The sequence below is a fragment of the Ambystoma mexicanum genome, chromosome 11 (genome assembly GCF_040938575.1).
Source record: "Ambystoma mexicanum isolate Mex_15411 chromosome 11, UKY_AmexF1_1, whole genome shotgun sequence".
Classification (NCBI taxonomy): domain Eukaryota; kingdom Metazoa; phylum Chordata; class Amphibia; order Caudata; family Ambystomatidae; genus Ambystoma; species Ambystoma mexicanum.
Genome location: NC_090934.1, coordinates 63673233 through 63694098, shown reverse-complemented (window position 1 = coordinate 63694098; position 20866 = coordinate 63673233). Strand labels below are relative to the sequence as shown.

Below are 20866 nucleotides of genomic sequence, written 5' to 3'. Positions count from 1 at the left end.
CTGGGTGCTCCCTGTCCTTCTTAGTATTTTCTATGAGGTACCCCAACCAGCTGGCTGTTTGTAGTCCATCGGCATAGAGCCAGCAAGATGCTGTTGTAAGTCCGTGGATCAAGCACACAAAATGGTTCAACAATTACTCATCGTTATCCCCTTCGTCCTCTCTAATCCATCCATTTACCAGCACGCCCCCATTGAAAATCTCCTGGACTTCATTCCGGGCTCACACAAATCCAGACACTGTTCATTTATCCAGACACCATTCCTTTATCCAGACACTGTTCATTTATCCAGACACCATTCATTTATCCAGCCAGTTTGGTCTTGGTTCTGCTGCCATCGCCCTCCCAAGACAAGTACAAGCCATGACCCTAAATCACAGGAACACATGTTTAGCTATGTGACTCAATAGTGGGGTCTAGCACAGCTGCGCCATCTACAGCATCCTCTGTGTATAGCAAGCTGATTCCCGCAAGTCACAAATGAGGTGAATGTCGGCCACCAGCCAGTGGACCCAACAAGGAGTATGCAGGTCAACCTAACCTTGAGAGACTTAGGGGCTCTCAGAAGGCCTGTCACAGCGTCACATCCTGGATGAGATAAATGTCGGCCACCAGCCAGTGGACCCAGCAAGGAGTATGCAGGTCAACCTAACCTTGAGAGACTTAGGGGCTCTCAGAAGGCCTGTCACAGGTATGGAGTGATAAAATTGCGGGAAACATGTTGCCTATACAAAAAATTGTGGCAAAAATGCTGTGGTTTGACCTGGTAAAGGTGAATCCCGTTATACCATTTAAGGGGAGTGGCGGTTGCGGGGTGTCCCCCGCTCCTCTTAAATGGTATAATGGGTCCAGGGAGTGCGGGGGTGTACCGCGCATCCTTCACATGGAACGCGGTGGCAAAACCACTGCATTTTTGCTGCAATATTTTGTAGGCACGATTTTAAGACATGGAACCCTGTCACAGCGTCACATCCTGGATGATATGAATGCCGGCCACCAGCCAGTGGACCCAGCAAGGAGAATGCCGGTCAACCTAACCTTGAGAGACTTAGGGACTCTCAGAAGGGCTGTCACAGTGTCACATCCTGGATGTGCCCCAATCCAAGAACGTGGCCGATAAACCAGTCAGGAAAAATGCATATGGTCGGTCCTCTCCCACAGGCTTCTCAACCGCGCATTTACGCCATGCGGTATTTGGTAACCGCCATCGCATATTTCATTCTTCGATGAGGTCTGTGTATTTTTGAACAGAGCACATGCACAGCCATTCCTACCATGGGAGCCTCTATACCGCAAACAGAAGTATTTTCTTTTTTATTTTATTTTTTATATTGTGTGTCTGCTTAAATTGTGGGAACCCACATTTTTTCAGCATTCAAAGGATGTTTCTAGCTAAATGGGCGCACTCTTTTTCAAACTACAATGAATTTTGAGATGGTGATCTCAACACGTGCTGTAATTTGACAAAGAGCACTTCAATATCCCTTTAGAGACTAAATTCCACACCGCATACACACATGTTCAAATTAGCATATGTGCATTGTCATATTGAGCATTGCACTGCAAAGATGCGCTGTTTTTGTAACCTACTGTTGCCCTACACTGTTGTGAACTCGTGCCTCACAAGATATTGCGAATGAATGCAGGAGGGGTGTGATGCACCTTGTGTTCTGTGGTGTGTACTGGGGATAGTGTGAAGCGCCCTTGCAATTGTTATTTGCTTTTGTGCGCTGTGGCCACCTCTTGTTTATGTGAAAGATTCTGGCTAAGGTGTTCACCGTGTCATGGGGTCATGCTTGTCCTTCTGAGCCAATGGCGGCAAGTGCTGGGTCTATCGGATGGCACTTGCCATTGGAGGTAACTTCAAGTGTTAATCATATTCGCCTGCCTTGTCCCTCATACGCACGATTGGGTTGTCTTGTAGTCATGTGTGGTATAGCTCCTATTCTCCGTTTAGCTAATCAGGTGGCTGGAACAACAGGCGAGAACGCTCTTCCCCGGGTGGCACCATTGTTTTTTTTTTTATGTGAGGAGGCTACAGGGAGTCTTTTCCTGTTTCCTTCCAACCCCCCAGAGTAACCCCAACCCCAGCCCCACCCCTTCCCTCCCTCCCCACGTACCTGCTGGACCAGAGCATTCGGCTCCAGTCCCAGCGCTTATCCAGTCTCCCGGCCGCAACCATAGAAACAGAGTCCCTTTACCCCTATAGCAGCGGCCATCTTTTAGTCATGTTTGTTTTCTTCTCTAGAAATTAGCTGCTCAAGCGGCAAAAATATTCCAAAGGGGAAAACTAAATTATTTGCACCCCAGTTAAACTTCGGGGTGTAAATGGCTTTCACCCTCGCAGTGGGGGACAATCATGGCCGATAACGGCCCACAGCCCTCGTTGAGGCCCTCGCTTCACTCTGGCCTACCTGGGTTCAGGCTGGCTGGCAGTTACCTGCCGTGTAACTAAATTAGCCACCCTGCATTATGGGGTTAGGCCACATGTATGCATGTCTGTCTTTGCTAGCACTTGCATAACTAAGTAAGCTTTCTGTAACAGTGCCGCGATGCCTGGGGGCTGTTTTGCACTTTATAAATTCAAATAAATAAATAAAAATAAAATAAATCAAATAAATCAAATAAATCAAATAAATCAAATAAATCAAATAAATACAATAAATACAATAAATCAAATAAATAAATATCCGCCCGCACTGCAGGGGTGAAAGACATATTAGCATCCTAGGAGTCCTGCGAAGCAAATTAGCATGCTCCGAATGCGGGCTTAATCTGCAGGTGTCCAGCCCGCGTTCTTAGCATGTGTTAGGTTGAACCGAGGCTCTTGTTGTCCCAACCAGGCCAGTACACCTCTGCCTTTGCCCGATTGTCTCTGGACCCCCACCGCTGCTGGCAAAGAACCTGATCCTGCCATTTCTGCAGCCCAGCCTGGTATTTACCCCCTATCCTTTCTACTGCCACGTGATTCCAGCATATGTGCAGAGGAGTAGCCATGATTGTCTAAAAAGTGCGGCCTGAAGCTAATGTACGTGGGCCCACCACAGTGACATTATTATCTGTAAATGCCCACTGAGCGCTGCTGAGGGGGCATTTACTCTCTACGCCTCTGCTTAGGTGTCCGCTGTGATGGCATGCGCAGTAGCCACTCACTATGCGTGGTTAGCAACGACTGCCCCCTTCCTATCAATGTGTGCTCCCTCCATGCCCGCTTTGTTGAGGTGGTTTGCAATACCCTGGTAATGGCCCATCGATAATGCCCTCGCTTCACTCGTGCCATTACCTGGGGATGTCAGGCCATTACCAGAGAACCCAGCCCACCAAGACTGTGGATGCCTTCCTGGTAACATGTCACACATGTTATGAACCTCAGATTCAGATGTGGTCTCCCTCACAGTCATGTGTGGTTTTATTCATAGATGACCCCCTCATGAGTGCTGTTCCCCATAGTGACCTGTAGAGTTCCTCACAGGGAGGAGGGCTGCTCTCTTAGTCACGTGAGGTGTTTCTCACAGTCATGTGTAGTGTTTCCGATAGCCACTGGTGGCAATGCTCCAGTTCAGGTGTGGTGTCCAACCTAGTCACGTGTGGTCTTCAATCCCTCGTGTGGTGGGACTTTGCGTCACATAGAGCGCTCCTCATTGACACAGGAAGGTGTCCCTCAAAGGTGGGAAGATAGCTCAATCGCAGCAAGTTCTTCTTGGGAAAAAGACCAGGAAGTGTGTCTGAGGGTTGGGTCGACTCGTCCAGTTAATCCTTGTGTCAAGGTGCCGCTCCTCCACTTGGAAATACTGATTACCTCACTGCTGGGAAAACAGAAGAACAATAACCTCAGTTACTAAGATAAGCACTCCGAAACTAGTTTCTGAATGATGGCGGTGCTATAGACACCAGACTACTACTGTCACTGATGCTGCTGTTTCTCCTCCTCCTTCTTCTTCTTCTTCTTCTTCTTCTTCTTCTTCTTCTTCTTCTTCTTCTTCTTCTTCTTCTTCTTCTTCTTCTTCTTCTTCTTCTTCTTCTTCTTCTTCTTCTTCTTCTTCTCCCTCCAACTCTTCCACTTCTTCCTCTTCTTCTCTGTCTCCTTCTCTTTCTCCTCCTCTTCTTCTTCCTCTTCCACTTCCTCCTCTTCCTCTTCTTCTTCTTCCTCTTCTTCCTCATCCATGTCCTCTCTGTCTCCTTCTCCTTCTCTTCATCTTTCTCCTCCTCTGCTTATTTTTCTTTGTCTCCTTCTTCTTCTTCTTCGTCGTCTTATCCTCCTCCCCCTTGTTCTTGTTCTTCTTCTTCACATTCATGTTCTTGTTCTTCTCCCTTCTTCTTCCCCTCCCCCTTCTCTTTCTTCCTCTTCTTCTTTCTTCTTCTTCTTCTTCTTCTTCTTCTTCTTCTTCTTCTTCTTCTTCTTCTTCTTCTTCTTCTGCTTCTTCTTCTCATCCTCCACGTCTTCTGCTTCTTCTTCTCATCCTCCACGTCTTCTTCCCTCCTTCCCTTTCTTCGGCTTCTTCTTCTTCTTCCTGTTCCTCTTCCTCTTCTTCCTTTTCTTCTCCTTCTCATTCTACTTTTCCTTCTCGTTCTCTTTCTCCTCCTCCCCATTCTTCTTCTTGTTCTTCGTCCTACTCTTCTCCTTCTCATTCTCTTCCCCTTCTTCTTCTTCTCTTTCTCTTTTTCTTCTTCTTCTTCTTGTTCTTCTGTTTCTCTAAATGATAATAGTTTTTTCTAGGTGGTGCTCAGCTCAAGTCATGTGTGCTGCTTCCATACCTCACCTTACCGGATCCTCTCTTCCCTTCCAGTGCCGTGCGGTGGGAACCTCACTGAGCGCAAGGGGACCATCCTGTCACCGGGCTTCCCAGAGCCCTACCTGAACAGCCTGAACTGTGTGTGGAAGATCACCGTGCCCGAGGGAGCCGGGATCCAGGTATGAGGTCCATAGAGGCATGTTTGAGGGCCATGGAGGCTGGCATGTGTTCAATCTGGTGATTCTTTGGTCCTCGATCGGGTAGTCACTGCGACTATCTCAGGATCAGGAAGATCATTACCCAACAGACATGGGACAGGGATGGAGTCTTTCACTGCTACAGGGCGCTGGGTCCTTTCACCTTGCCCACTGAACTCTACTATCACCAAGTGGCACTTACTCTTTCCGTCAATCCACTTACGCACAAATCATGCCCATCAATATACTGGCCTGGTTGTACCCACTGCCGGGTGACAGCAGTGACGCTAGCCGCAGTGTCTTGGAACACAGGAGTTTTGTGTCCATTGATATACACATGTTCTAGATAGAGTTGAGTATTATTGAGAACTGGGGTCTCTTCTGGAGACCTGGTACTGTTCCCACTCAGTGTAACCAATCCACATTCGGACACTCCTTGGCCTAGTGGGAAGTGCTCCTCTAAGAGGCCCACCCTTATGATGGCTTCTTCCCCAAGTCCAATATTCACTATGACTCCACCCCAGGCAGCTCTGGAGTAAATGGCCATGGGGCAGTGACGGTAGCTTGCCTCAGGTACCACAGGACCCTCTTGGAGTGGGTGAGACCGGCTGCCGTCCCTGGATCATGGTGTTCTCATCCCTTCCAGCTGAAGACCTTTGATTGGTCCCCATTGGGGGTGTATTAATGTGTTACCAGACCTGGCAGCCACTCAACAGGGCTCCATCAGAAGCAAAGTGCCTCTTAACTAACCTTGTTCAAAATAAAAGCTACGTTCCCTCCTCATCTGAATGCATTGCCTCGTGTACACTTAATGCACGCGTATGCTCTATTCACGGTGCACGGACCACTTAGGCTTCCCGGAAGCCATGGCTATTATAATTTCTTATGCCTGATATCCCATTGTATTTCAGAGTGCATTAAACATCAGACATGTTTATGAAGCCTACAGCTGGGCTCTGTCTGGAACGCAGCCCCGCCTGTGCAGCTCATCTCGGCCCTGTGCCACTCTAACATTCTTGAGCCCTGTGCAGCTCTGCCAATGCACCTCAAGTCTCAAGTGGTTACATTTTCAAATTGCAAACTGGGACCCGCACACAGCTCTGCCAATGTATCTCGTGCCTCAAATGAAACACTCCCAGATTGCAAACTGAGACCCGCACACAGCTCTGCCAATTCATCTCAACCCTCAAAGGAAACAACCCTATAACTTAGAGGCATCTCTGCCAATGCACCTCATGACTCAAATGAAACACTCTTACAACCTACAAACTGCTCTGCCGATGCACCTCATGACTCAAATGAAACACTCTTACAACCTACACACTGCTCTGCCAATGCACCTCATGACTCAAATGAAATACTCTTACAACCTACACACAGCTCTGCTAATGCACCTCATGACTCAAATGAAACACTCTTGAAACCTACACGCTCCTCTTCCAATGCACCTCATGACTCAAATGAAACACTCTTACAACCTACACACTGCTCTGCCAATGCACCTCATGACTCAAATGAAACACTCTTGCAACCTACACGCTTCTCTGCCAGTGCACCTCAGGTTTCAAATGAAACACTCTCATTGCAAACTGGAACCCAAACCAAGCGCTACAATGCATCTCCAGTCTCAAATAAAACACTCATATAACCCACACACCGCTCTGTCAATTCACCTCAAGTCTCAAATGAAACACTTTTATATTGTAAACTGGAACCCCCACACACAGCTCTTTCAATTCATCCGAAGTCTTAAATGAAACTCTCCTAGAATGGAAACTGAAACCCAGACACAGCTCTGCTAATGCACCTCAAGTCTCAAATGCACCACTTTTAGAAAACACAACTTTTTGCCAATGCATCCAACATCTCAAATGCAATCATTTTATATTCCAAACCGGAACCCACACACTGCTCTGTCAATGAACCCCAATCGCAAATGAAGCACTCCTATTCCAAACTGTAACCCACACACTGCTCTGCCAATGCACCCCACAAAAAGCACTGGAGTTCCAAGCTTGAACCCACACCTAGTTGTGCTAGTGTGCACCCTATTGTGCACCCAATGACTGCCATGCAACATGCTCAGACTCCAAACTTGGAACTGCACGCTGCTCTGCTAATGCACCTCAGGTCTCAAATGCAACACGCTTAGATTCCAGCAAAGGACTCGCAGCAGATGTGCACCAGTGCACCCACAGTCCCATGCAGTAATCTGCGATAACAACCCTAGCAACACCTTATTTTAGAGCTAAAACATGTGATATGACATAGCTAAACCCCTGCATGCTATATTTCCACTAACAAAATAGCAAAATAAATGATTATTGTCGTTTGATTTGACAAATTCACCGACCTAATAACCATGCAATGCTCTTAAGATGTTGGGTATCTTTCCAAGGATCTGGAAGGTTGACCTGGAAGGGATCCCTGAGTTTTTCCTTTACTAGTTGAAATGATTGTCCCTTTTCCTGTCTAGGAATTCCTTCCCACCTGTTTCTTTTCTCCCCAGATTCAAGTTGTCAGTTTCGTCACAGAGCAGAACTGGGATTCCCTTGAGGTTTTTGATGGAGGGGACAACACTATGAGCCTCATTGGAAGCTTCTCAGGTAATTCTCTGCCCTGGAAGATTATTTTGGCGTAAATCCTCCTTGGGAGGCTCAGGCCTCTTAAGGCGTGCAAGAGGTACCCCCTCGCCAATCTTAGTTAAAAGAATAAAGAAAATAATACTAATAACATGTGTTATGTACACATAACAATGTACTCACGTGTACTGTTATTGTCAATGAAACCATGCACGCTTCCCTGATGACAGAATGATCTGATGTGTTGAGGTTAAAGGGCAAGCCATTCCCTTCCTGAAGGTCCTTTTCTTGCTCGTTGACATGGCTCTGTTTAAGAGCACCGATGACATGAACATCGCCACGTGTGACTCACTGTGTCCCTCACTGTGTGCTACCCACTAGGAGACAGAGTGTGACTGTGCTGCTTGTTTTGTTTTGGAGTCCATTTGCTTAGCATACTGTGAGGCCCTTAGTGGACATCAGCAATAATGATGTGGTATATTCTCATGCAGGAACCACAGTGCCAGCCCTACTGAACAGCACTTCCAACCACCTGTACCTGCACTTCTACTCTGACATCAGTGTGTCTGCAGCCGGATTCCACCTGGAGTATAAAAGTGAGGCGATTACCACCCGGCATGCCGTGCTAGAGCACACTTAACTTATGCTGTGCATTGGGGCACTTATATAACTGGATAAGTGTGTGCAAGAGGCTTCGGAACTCTTTCATCTGCAATGTGTTTTAAAAGGATTCTGAATATCCGTGCAAGTAGCATGTGTGTGGGTGCACGCACGGGTGTGCATGCACGTGTCTGTGTTTGTGTATGCATGCGTGTCTTTGAGCATGCATGTGTGTGCTTATGTGTACGTGTGTTTGTGTGCACATGTGTGTGTATTTCTGTGTGGTGTGTGCATGCATGGGTGGTTATGTGCATACGTCTGTGTGTGAGTGTGTGTGTACTTATCTGTGTGTTTCTGTGTGTGTGTGTGTGTGTGCGTGTGTGTGTGCGCGCGCGTGCGCATTATGTGGGGATTTTAAATGTTCTTGTTAGTTTGTGTATGTAACACAGGGATTTACTGATAAAATGTTTAGCAGGCATAGCTCTCAACTCACACGCTTTTGGCGGGTGTCACCCGCCTTGTAAAGCGCTGACTCACCCGCCAAGCCTCCTGCACGCCCATTCCTTTCCTTTTGGCTCTCACCCGCCAAAAACAAAATCGGGTGTTTTCACCCGCCTTTGCTACACAAATGGTTGAGAGCTATGAGCAGGTGTGTAAATATACACATATGAGGATATGCCAGTGTGTGCCCAATGCTTGGTAGATTTTCAGTTCTCTAAAGATTTTTGAGTGTGGATTATATTGAGGCGATATAACCCCCGGGTGCAGGCCGACCCAGCCGGTATTGGAATGCCACCCAAGTTGAGGACCTGAATGAAGCTAGGGTCCCTTAAAGTGGTAGCAGGCCATTATTGGCAGCGGTCGGCCCGCTCCCAGGCGTTATATCACCACCAGCACCCATGTCGTTTCTTACACAGGTGCTAAAGAGTGTTGATTTTTTTTTAAAGAAGCTTACCTTGCGGTGCTGCGTTGATCTGCAGTTCCCAAAGTCCGTTTTCTATGTTGATGAGTGTGGCGTCATCAACAAGAAAACGGACTTCCAAGACAATGGTGCAGCGCTGCACCGTAAATTACGTTTTTTTTAAAAAAAAATATTTTGTATTAAATACCCTTAGCACCTGCATCGGAAATACACGGGTGCTAAGAGTTTAGGGGGCAGTGGGAAAGAGAAGGAAGAGAGCGCTCCGGCTGCTAGGAACGTGGGAGAATAGAATACAGCAAGTGTGTGATTGATTGGCCAGAGCGCCCCGCCCCCTCCAGGGTAATTCATCCTTGCTAAAGCTAATAACGTGGACAAGATGTGTCAATTTCACTCGTAAAACTGAATTTCTGTGACATGAGCTTCTGGTAATTCTTCAGAAGAAAGGATGTTACACGCCCCTCAGATTTACTCATCGGCGATGTACACCCGTGTGCAAATCCCCCGTTATTTTTGATGGTCTGACTTAACTTTTTATTTAGCATTTTTTACAAAAAAATGCAACTTAATGGACTGTTCTCAAAAGTAGCCCTTGCCTCTTTTTTTTCTCCATAATGCATTCAGCCACTCCCCCGCACCTGGCAGACGGCACATTCCCTTTAATGCTGAAATAGTCTGTAATCAGCTGTAAAGCTCGTAAATCAGCCCAGGGTTGTAACATAAAATACAATCAATCAATATTATTTTATCCACGTGCCAATATCCATGCATCATGGCGGGTGCTGTTTACCCAGGATCTTCCAATCCACTGTTGGTTCTGGTGCTGTCAGGTGACTGGACAGTTGCACATCTCCTCATAGCAGGACGCGAGACAGACTTTCCACGCAGCAGACTTAGATTATAAAATGATGATATTTTTCTGATTCGGACATTTGTTTCTAAAATAGTCTTTTTTTCATTTCATTTGTAGTCATCATAGATGCATCCTTTGATGCTATACAGTTACCACAAGCTTTACTTGTTGTTAAACACTAGTCCAGGAGCATTCACCTAAACGCCTTTAAATCTGAGTTCTGAGAGCATGGAGAGCACCTTCTGCAACTTCCATACTTGAAGTCCTCCTGGCTTGGGAGTAAACTGGGTCTCATGAGAATGGGCCAAGTCTGATTTGCATGTGGTATCTCCCCTTCTGCAATGGTAGGCTAGGCTGAAAAATTATGTTACGGAGCAATGCCGGTGGTTGTGATTATTCAGAACCTTCCAGCTTCCAACATTCACTTTTAGGTTTGAGCACGCTGGGTCACCATTGAAGTTTCTGAATAGGTCTTGCCAACATCAATGGAGCACTTTTGCAATTGCTCTTTTTACAAATTGCATCAGAAGTGGCTGTGGCTCTGAGTTGGCGCTGACGACTTCAACTGTGTAGGACTGCGGCCTGCAACCTTTGGATATTTTGCACTACAACTCCCATCAGCCCCAGTCAATGGTGGGAGATCATTGGAGTCGTAGTCCAGTGCACAGGCTGCATGACACTGGTCTAGGCTTTTTGGGTGTTTTCCCACCCAGAGCAGATTCTTGTAGACAACAGTGACAGAGATACCCCCCCCCCCCTCCTCTGCCCCTTTATAGAAGAAAGGAATATAGTCCTGGTTGTATTTTACTCTGGGGAGATGAGTCCTTTAGTGGAGCCTTCATTGTCCAGCAGGGAACTGACATATTGAACCCATGCCACATGCGGAAGGAGGTTGTGTAATCTTCATACTGGCGAGTAGACTGTGCTCTAGCACCTTGAAGCATCTTGTGTGCTAGATGGAATTACTGATAACGATCTCAGACCCAAACAACCGGACAGACTTAAAGAATATGGCAAAGTTATTAGTTTATTATTAGCATAGAATAAAGTAGGGCGATCTGGCAAACAACAAACAGCCATTCACGCACTCAAGCTCAAGTTTGATTACATAAAGGCTTTATACCTCGCTATGCATCATCTATGATGGCATCCTATGTGGCAAACTGTAAAACCTACTGAAGGGAGCGATTGATTAAGGGGAAATATGTATCTATATATCATGTAAGTATTAACAATACTACTGGATGCCCTTTATCTGGTGGGCACGCCTTGAAACACCACCAAGTACTTATAATAGAGATTACAGCAGAATACTAGCAGTGTGCTGGCCTATGCAGCATTGTATATTATGTTGCTTCATAGACCCTCTGATTGCTTGGCCTGCTTTCGAACCTTGGATTTTGGCTCATTAGTAGCACGTAAGCAAAATGGAACCTAGGTGCTGAGAATAACATCAGACTATTCACCACGTTCCCAATTAGTCCATCATCTCTCATCGGCCAGGCCCTAAGCCAAAGCTTATCCTTTGTAGTTGACATCAAAGCCTGTTCTCTATTCTGGGACATTTAAGGGAGTGTAGGTCCATCATTATCTTCATCTAGACCTTAATGAAGAGCCCTTGTTTTCAACTTCTGAATCACGTATGATGAGACCACAAATTTGTCCATTTTGACTTCTTATTTACTGCTATTTAATTAAATTATGTTGGATGTCATTACTCCTCTAGAGACTTGCTCATAACACCTTGCATAGGCTTTCTACATCCTTGATTGTCCAATACTTGGCTCTTGCAGATGGTTTCCTCTTTAATCAATCTAAGAAAAATATGTCTTAAGTACATGGCTTATCGTTTTGACTCCCCTTATGCCTTGCAATTATTCCTTGAGGTGACATCTTTGATCTCAAGCCAATAGACTCCTCTATGTTCCTCACAGAAAGATGTTTATCCAGCGGCTCCTGACTCGGCAGCCCTGGTCTGTCTCTGAGGTAGCTTGATAAGTTTTAACACAAGTCCGACGTCCATCTTTCCATCATGGCCGACCTGGCCACGTTATGTTTTCTTCTGCAGCAAGCCTCTATTTGTCTCATCTACCTTGCGTTTCTACATATGTACACTTATTAGTCAGCAGGTTACTTTATCTTCTGTGCATATATGATTTCTTCATATTCGCTTACATGTTTATCTTGTTGTTTCAGTTACATCATCATTCTTTAAGTATTTGCATATCGTTTCAGTGCTTCTCCTTATCTTTCCTTCATAATGTCGCTCTGCCTCCGCCGATTTTCACTTATAGCTCTATGATGTCCAATGGTGTGTGCAGGCATCCTTCCCCCCTTTCAGTGTGAGGGTACATTCTATACGGTTGTCTCAGTGCATATCGTCTCTCATGCACTCGATGCAGTATTGGGATGATACCTGGTGTCCCACATAGGGCTCTTCTCCTGCTGTTCCTGTATGATGGAGGTGAGGGGGCAGGTGCGAGGGTTGACGTAGCCACCTGCTCCTCTACAAGACATGCTCAGGTGCTTTGTAAGGAGGAGGCATATGCAATTATATTGATACCAGAGAGAGCAAAGGTCTTTCATAATCTCAACCCTTTGAAATCCTCAGTTGTCCCTGGAGGCTCATTTGCTTAAGCCTCCTTCAAATGAGGTTCAGCTAATACAAACTGACAGACCTCACTAGAAATCGCTGATTAGTCAGCAGCATTGATTATTCCTGTTTCTCATAAAAAAAATTAAAAAAACAAAGCACTGTTTGCTTTTTACACATTCCAGAATGTTCCAAAGATGCTCTGGCCCTTGTCACCTTGAAATGATTTTCTGTCTGTCCCTCTCCAATTCCCCCCCCCCCCCTTTGCCTTCTTCCATTGCACATTTCTCTATAGGCCTGTCCCTTTGCAGTCAGAATCCCCCTTTCGTCTCTACTTTTCCCCTAGTAATATTAGTAATATTAGTAGTACTAGTAATAATATTGCATTATTACTAGTAGTGGTAGTCGTATGTTACTCGGCCTGTCTCCCTTGCACTCTGTTTAGTTGTCTGTCTCATTTTCTCTCTCTGCATTGCTGCTGTCTCCATGACTCTTTTCCTGTCTCATACTGTCTCTCTTTCTACATGACACTCTCTCTTTTGTATGTCCCTGACTGTCAGCTATATGGTCACCCCTTCTCTCCCTCCTGGTCTCCCCTTCCCTGTTGCTCCCTTTCCCGCTCTCTAGTGCTTTCTTCTCTATTACACTGCATCGTCCTTCCTCCTTCCATCCCTCTTAGTTTATTTCTCCTGTTCCCCCTCTTTTCTAAGAGCACAGCTTGCCCCCTTCTCCTTGTGCCTCTTTTAGCTCTTCATTTGCCCCACTTGCCCGTGCATTTACAGTGAATATCTTATGTGCCACTCTTTATCTCCCCATCTGCGTGTATAGATCTATAAATGCCATGGTGCACACATCTCTTGTCTGCCCCGCACCCGCCCGCCTCCACCTCTGCTTGCTTGCTGGTGAGAAGTGCAGTAGAGTGCAGTTTTGGTGTCTCCTACCTGCACCGGTCCTGGGGAGAGAGATGCCTCGGTGTGGTAACACTTCAGTACTGCATGGCAGATCGCTGTGGCATCTGCTTAATGCACCGGGATGGTTCAGTGCTCTTGCACTTTAATGCTGACTGGCAGATGGCTGTGGTGTCTCCTTTCTGCACTGGTTCTGGGGAGCGGGATACCCCAGTTCTGTAGCACTTTACTGCTGACTGGGCTCCTGCCTGCAACAGTCCTGGGGAGATCGTTGCCTTGGTGCTGACTGGCAGATGGCTGTGGTGTCTCCTGCCTACACTGGTCCTGTGGAGAGAGATGCCTCAGTAATGCCACATTTTTCTATGCTCACACGATGACAAAAGCATAGACCTATGTACTTTTGTGTGTACACAGCCTACAGGCGCAGACCGGACTGCCATGTTTAGTTGGGATGTGGCAGACAGGAGTACACCATTTCACCTCCAGGAAGGGCGAGGCAATCTCCCCCCTGTCATGGTCAGCCTGATTAACTGACAAAGGCTCCATGGAACCACCCTGCTCTTTATTTTGGTGGGAATTATTAACATACCAATAGAGTGTACTTCAAATAGGTCAATATGGGGCCTGGCTGCAGAGGTTAAAAAAAGGAGGCAGGAAACTCAACAACCTTTCTTATGTAACTGTGTCATCTTGAAGCCATCTTCTGCCCTCAGTATCAATGACAAGTGAACTGTCATGTCTGGGTCTGCTGTTTACAGTAGGCCACCACGCTAGGGGGCCCCCCAATCATAAGGTATGAGAATGTGGTTTACAGGAGCCAGAGAGGCTGGTTTCACCGAAGCTTCAAGAGAAACCTTCCGCTTTCACCAGGAACCAAAGAAAGGACCATTAACCAGAGAGACTCTTTGATCAACAACAGACAGGAAGATGGGTGGGACTTACTATTACAAATGAGTGTGGACAAAGCTCTTTATGTTGAGAGAATGATTCTGCCATTTTTGCTCTGGGACACACCTTGTTCCTGTTTTGACCCCTGTACCTTTCCTTTTCAAAGCACTCTGTTTATGACCTCATACATTTAGGAGATTGTTGGTGGGGCCCTCTGGATTGGTTCATTAAGGTAGGCTTAGCCTACACCAGTAACTGTGCCCACTTGGCTTTACAAGTGGGCAGAGCCCCTCTTTTGGCAGATCATCTGAAGGATTCAACAGAAGCAGAAAAAAGACCTCAGCCATCCTTAGACCCTTGCTGAAGGTAGTCTGCCTTACATCTTCCGCCAATGAAGGAAGGCCAGGATTTCCAAGAAGGAAGCAAGATCCCTCCCCTAAACATCTCCGAGGGAACAGAGAGAGATACAGACCTCAGAGGACTCTCCTGCCACTCCAGAAACAGTACCCAGCCAGCACTAGGCTCTTCAGCAGGCCTCTTGGATAGGACGTGCCAGAGGGTCTCTGAACTTACAACCAAGGACAAGGCAGATGTCTGCAAGGCACACCTCAGCTTTGGGACGTCTGCCTTAAAGCACGACACAGACCCATTGAAGAAGCTGACAAAAGTGCCTTGTTGAGTATCTGCTGACGACCGCCTTAAAGGACTTTTTCGAGCCAGTCGAGTTCCTCGAGCAGCAACCGACTGCAACACTGACCGATGTCAAGCCGCAGTCACTTAAAGACATCCGAGGCATATCGACCAGTGCTTCAGAACCGCTGATCAGCACTGAGACAATGATTCCTGACCAAGAGCCACTGTGTAGGCCAGCCCGCAGCCGTTGATTCTGCTTTGCTCTCCATACAGTCTTGCTGCCTCATACTCGCAGCTGACTCCCGTCTTGAACTCTGTCACCGAAGCCTGCAAAGTGCCCTGAAACCGACTGGACCCTAATTGAGCAGCAGGAACTCCTAAAGCACAAGGTACATTGTGGTTCTGTGCCCCTAGTCATTCCCAGAAGGCCCCAAGAGACATTCCAAGACCCATTGCTCCCTGAGTACTGAAGCCAATTAAACTTAAACTATTGTGATTGTTAACCATACTGACTTCTCTCCTGTCAGTTTCCATCCGTTTTCCTTCTTTAAAATTGTCTCTCCTCTGTGTTACTTTACAGGGTGGGTTGTATTTTGTGGTGTGTTAGAACTGTCTGTTGTGATAATAATAAAGTAGATATTTGTATACAACCTTGACTGGACAGTACCTTTTATCATTGGGTAATAATTGTATTTTGGCTGTGTTGCAACTAACCAACAATCCACGACCTTGTGGAGACAAGCCTGCTGTTCCGTAAACGTTACAATAATTGGACAAGTAACTTTATAATGTGCTTTTATTCCAATCTGTTTGTATCCCTTCTGGTGTACTAGAGGTGTGGGGCTGATTGATGGTTTAGAACCCGATATTTACTCCTGATCCTGTTGTGCTCTGTTATGTCTCCTGTCTGTACCTGTTCTGGGGAGAGGGATACCCCAGTGCTGATGCACTTTAATGCTGACTGGCAGATGGTTGTGGTGTCTCCTGCCTGCACCAGTCCCGGGGAGAGGGATGCTTCAGTGCTGAAGCACTTTACTGCTGACTGGTAGAAGGACGTGGTGTCTCCTGCCTGCACCAGTCCTGGGGAGAGGGATACCCCAGTGCTGATGCACTTTACTGCTGAGTGGCAGATGGATGTGGTGTCTCCTGCCTATACTGGTCCTGGGGAGAGGGATACCCCTGTCCTGTAGCACTTTACTGCTGACTGGTAGATGGATGTGGTGTCTCCCGCTTGCACCAGTCCTGGGGAGGGGGATGCTTCAGTGCTGTAACACTTTAATGCTGACTGGTAGATGGATGAGGGGTCTCCTGCCTACCCCAGTCCTGGGGAGAGGGATACCCCAGTGCTGATGCACTTTACTGTTGACTGGCAGATGGATGTGGTGTCCTCTGCCTGCACCAGTTCTGGGGAGAGGGATGCCCCAGTCTGTAGCACTTTACTGCTGAGTGCAAGATGGAAGTGGGGCCTCCTGCCTGCACCAGTCCTGGGGAGAGGGGTGCTTCAGTGCTGTAGCACTTTACGGCTGACTGGCTGATGGATATGGTGTCTCCTGCCTGAACCAGTCCTGGGGAGAGGGATGCTTCAGTGCTGTTAAACTGTAATGCTGACTGGCAGATGGATGTGGTGTCTCCTGCCTGCACCAGTCCTGGGGAGAGGGGTGCTTCAGTGCTGTAGCACTTTACGGTTGACTGGCTGATGGATATGGTGTCTCCTGCCTGCACCAGTCCTGGGGAGAGGGATGTTTCAGTGCTGTAAAACTGTAATGCTGACTGGCAGATGGATGTGGTGTCTCCTGTATGCACTGGTCCTGGGGAGTGGGATGCTTAAGTGCTGAAGAACTTTACTACTGACTGGCAGATGGATGTGGTGTCTCCTGCCTGCACCAGTCCTGGGGAGAAGGATGCTTCAGTGCTGCAGCACTTTACTGCTGATTGGTAGAAGGATGTGATGTCTACTGCCTGCACCAGTCCTGGGGAGAGGGATGCTTCAGTGCTGTAGCACATTACTGCTGACTGGTAGAATAATGTGGTGTCTCCTGCCTGCACCATTCCTGGGGAGAGGGATACCCCAGTCCTGTAGCACTTTACTGCTGACTGGTAGAAGAATATGGTGTCTCCTGCCTGCACCAGTCCTGGGGAGAGGGATGCTTCGGTGCTGTAGCACTTTACTGCTGACTGGCATATGGATGTGGTGTCTCCTGCCTGCACCAGTCCTGGGGAGGGGGATGCTCCAGTGCTGTAACAATTTAATGCTGACTGGTAGATGGATGAGGGGTCTCCTGCTTACAGCAGTTCTGGGGAGAGGGATACCCCAGTGCTGATGCACTTTACTGTTGACTGGCAGATGGATGTGGTGTCTCCTGCCTGCACCAGTCCTGGGGAGATGGATGCTTCAGTGCTGTAGCAATTTACTGCTGACTGGTAGATGGATGTGGTGTCTCCAGCCTATACTGGTTCTGGGGAGAGGGATGCCCCAGTCCTGTAGCACTGTACTGCTGAATAGTAGATGGATGTGGTGTCTCCTGCCTGCACCAGTCCTGGGGAGAAGGATGCTTCAGTGCTGTAACACTTTAATGCTGACTGGTAGATGGATGTGGGGTCTACTGTCTGGACCAGTCCTGGGAAAAGGATACCCCAGTGCTGATGCACTTTAGTGCTGACTGGCAGATAGATGTGGTGTCTCCTGCCTGCACCAGTCCTGGGGAGAGGGATGCGTCCGTACTGTAGCACTTTACTGCTGACTGGCAGATGGATGTGGTGTCTCCAGCTTGCACCAGTCCTGGGGAGAGGGATACCCCAGTGCTGTAGCACTTTACTGCTGACTGGCAGATGGATGTGGTGTCTCCTGCCTGCACCAGTCCTGGGGAGAGGGATGCTCTAGTGGTGTAGCACTTTACTGCTGAGTGGCAGATGGATGTGGTGTCTCCTGCCTGCACTGGTCCTGGGGAGAGGGATGCTTCAGTGCTGAAGCACTTTACTGCTGACTGGCAGATGGATGTGGTGTCTCCTGCCTGCTCCAGTCCTGGGGAGAGGGTTGGGTCAGTGCTGTAGCACTTTACTTCTGACTGGTAGATGGATGTGGTGTCTCCTTCTTGCTCCAGTCCTGGGGAGAGGGATGCGTCAGTGCTGTAGCACTTTACTGCTGAGTGGCAGATGGATGTGGTGTCTCCTGCCTGCACCAGTCCTGGGGAGAGGGATGCTCTAGTGGTGTAGCACTTTACTGCTGAGTGGCAGATGGATGTGGCATCTCCTGCCCGCACTGGTCCTGGGGAGAGGGATGCTTCAGTGCTGTAGCACTTTACTTCTGACTGGTAGATGGATGTGGTGTCTCCTTCTTGCTCCAGTCCTGGGGAGAGTGATGCGTCAGTGCTGTAGCACGTTACTGCTGACTGGCAGATGGATGTGGTGTCTCCTTCTGGCTCCAGTCCTGGGGAGTGGGATGCATCAGTGCTGTAGCACTTTACTGCTGACTGGCAGATGGATGTGGTGTCTCCTGCCTGCACCAGTCCCGGGGAGAGGGAAGAACTAGTGGTGTAGCACGTTTTGGCTGACTGGCATATGGATGTGGTGTCTCCTGCCAGCACCAGTCCTGGGGAGAGGAATACCCCAGTGCTGAAGCACTTTACTGCTGAGTGGTAGATGGATGTGGTGTTTCCTGCCTGCACCAGTCCTCGGGTGAGGGATGTTTCAGTGCTGTAGCACTTTACTGCTGACTGGCAGATGGATGTGGTGTTTCCTGTCTGCACCGGTCCTGGGGAGAGGGATGCTTCAGTGCTGATGCACTTTACTGCTGACTGGCAGATGGATGTGGTGTCTCCTGCTTGCACCAGTCCTGGGGAGGGGGATGCTTCAGTGCTGTAACACTTTAATGCTGACTGGTAGATGGATAAGGGGTCTCCTGCCTACACCAGTCCTGGGGAGAGGGATACCCCAGTGCTGATGCACTTTACTGTTGACTGGCAGATGGATGTGGTATCCTCTGCCTGCACCAGTTCTGGGGAGAGGGATGCCCCAGTCTGTAGCACTTTACTGCTGAGTGCAAGATGGATGTGGCGTCTCCTGCCTGCACCAGTCCTGGGGAGAAGGATGCTTCAGTGCTGCAGCACTTTACTGCTGACTGGCAGATGAATGTGGTGTCTCCTGCCTGCACCAGTCCTGGGGAGAGGGATGCTCTAGTGGTGTAGCACTTTACTGCTGAGTGGCAGATGGATGTGGTGTCTCCTGCCTGCACTGGTCCTGGGGAGATGGATGCTTCAGTGCTGAAGCACTTTACTGCTGACTGGCAGATGGATGTGGTGTCTCCTGCCTGCACCAGTCCTGGGGAGAGGGATGTGTCAGTCCTGTAGCACTTTACTTCTGACTGGTAGATGGATGTGGTGTCTCCTTCTTGCTCCAGTCCTGGGGAGAGGGATGTGTCAATGCTGTAGCACTTTACTGCTGACTGGCAGATGGATGTGGTGTCTCCTGCCTGCACCAGTCCTGGGGAGAGGGATGCTCTAGTGGTGTAGCACTTTACTGCTGACTGGCAGATGGATGTGGTGTCTCCTGCCTCCACCAGTCCTGGGGAGAGGGATGTGTCAGTGCTGTAGCACTTTACTGCTGACTGGTAGATGGATGTGGAGTCTCCTTCTTGCTCCAGTCCTGGGGAGAAGGATGTGTCAGTGCTGTAGCACTTTACTGCTGACTGGCAGATGGATGTGGTGTCTCCTGCCTGCACCAGTCCTGGGGAGAGGGATGCTCTAGTGGTGTAGCGCGTTTTGGCTGACTGGCATATCGATGTGGTGTCTCCTGCCAGCAACAGTCCTGGGGAGAGGGATACCCCAGTGCTGAAGCACTTTACTGCTGACTGGTAGATGGATGTGGTGTCTCCTGCCTGCACCGTTCCTGGGGAGAGGGATGCTTCAGTGCTGAAGCACTTTACTGCTGACTGGCAGATGGATATGGTGTCTCCTGCCTGCACCAGTACTGGGGAGAGGGATGTGTCAGTGCTGAAGCACTTTACTGCTGACTGGCAGATGGATGTGGTGTTTCCTGTCTGCACTGGTCATGGGGAGAGGGATGTGTCAGTGCTGTAGCACTTTACTGCTGACTGGCAGATGGATGTGGTGTCTCCTGCCTGCACCAGTCCTGGAGAGAGGGATGTGTCAGTGCTGAAGCACTTTACTGCTGACTGGCAGATGGATGTGGTGTTTCCTGTCTGCACTGGTACTGGGGCGAGGGATGCGTCAGTGCTGAAGCACTTTACTGCTGACTGGCAGGTGGATTTGGTGTCTCCTGCCTGCACCAGTCCTGGGGCGAGGGATGCGTCAGTGCTGTAGCACTTTACTGCTAAGTGGCAGATGGATGTGGTGTCTCCTGTCTGCACTGGTCATGGAGAGAGGGATGTGTCAGTGCAAAGCACTTCACTGCTGACTGGCAGATGGATATGGTGTTTCCTGTCTGCACTGGTCCTGGAAAGAGGGATGTGTCAGTGCTGTAGCACTTTACTGCGGAGTGGCAGATGGATGTGGTGTTTCCTGTCTGCACTGGTCCTGGGGTGAGGGATGTGTCAGTGTTGAAGCACTTTATTGCTGACTGGCAGATGGATGTGGTGTTTCCTGTCTACACTGGTCCTGGGGAGAGGGATGAGTCAGTGCTGAAGCACTTTACTGCTGACTGGCAGATGGATGTGGTGTTTCCTGTCTGCACCGGTCCTGGGGAGAGGGATGCGTCAGTGCTGAAGCACTTTACTACTGACTGGCAGATGGATGTGGTGTCTCCTGCCTGCACCGGTCCTGGGGCGAGGGATGCGTCAGTGCTGAAGCACTTTACTGCTGACTGGCAGATGGATGTGGTATTTCCTGCCTGCACCGGTCCTGGAGAGAGGGAAGCGTCAGTGCTGAAGCACTTTACTGCTGACTGGCAGATGGATGTGGTGTTTCCTCTCTGCACCGGTCCTGTGGAGAGGGAAGTGTCAGAGCT

General features: G+C 48.5%; 1 protein-coding gene across 1 annotated transcript in view; it reads left to right on the top strand.

Annotated features, from left to right (window-relative positions):
- The window catches only part of CSMD2 (CUB and Sushi multiple domains 2), a 2010406-nt gene that overhangs the window by 1690523 nt on the left and 299017 nt on the right, over nt 1–20866 (top strand). The window contains exons 35-37 of the mRNA XM_069622557.1: nt 4787–4911; nt 7439–7535; nt 8003–8107. Of these exons, the coding sequence (XP_069478658.1) occupies nt 4787–4911; nt 7439–7535; nt 8003–8107 (327 nt within the window). The remainder of the gene's footprint in view (nt 1–4786; nt 4912–7438; nt 7536–8002; nt 8108–20866) is intronic.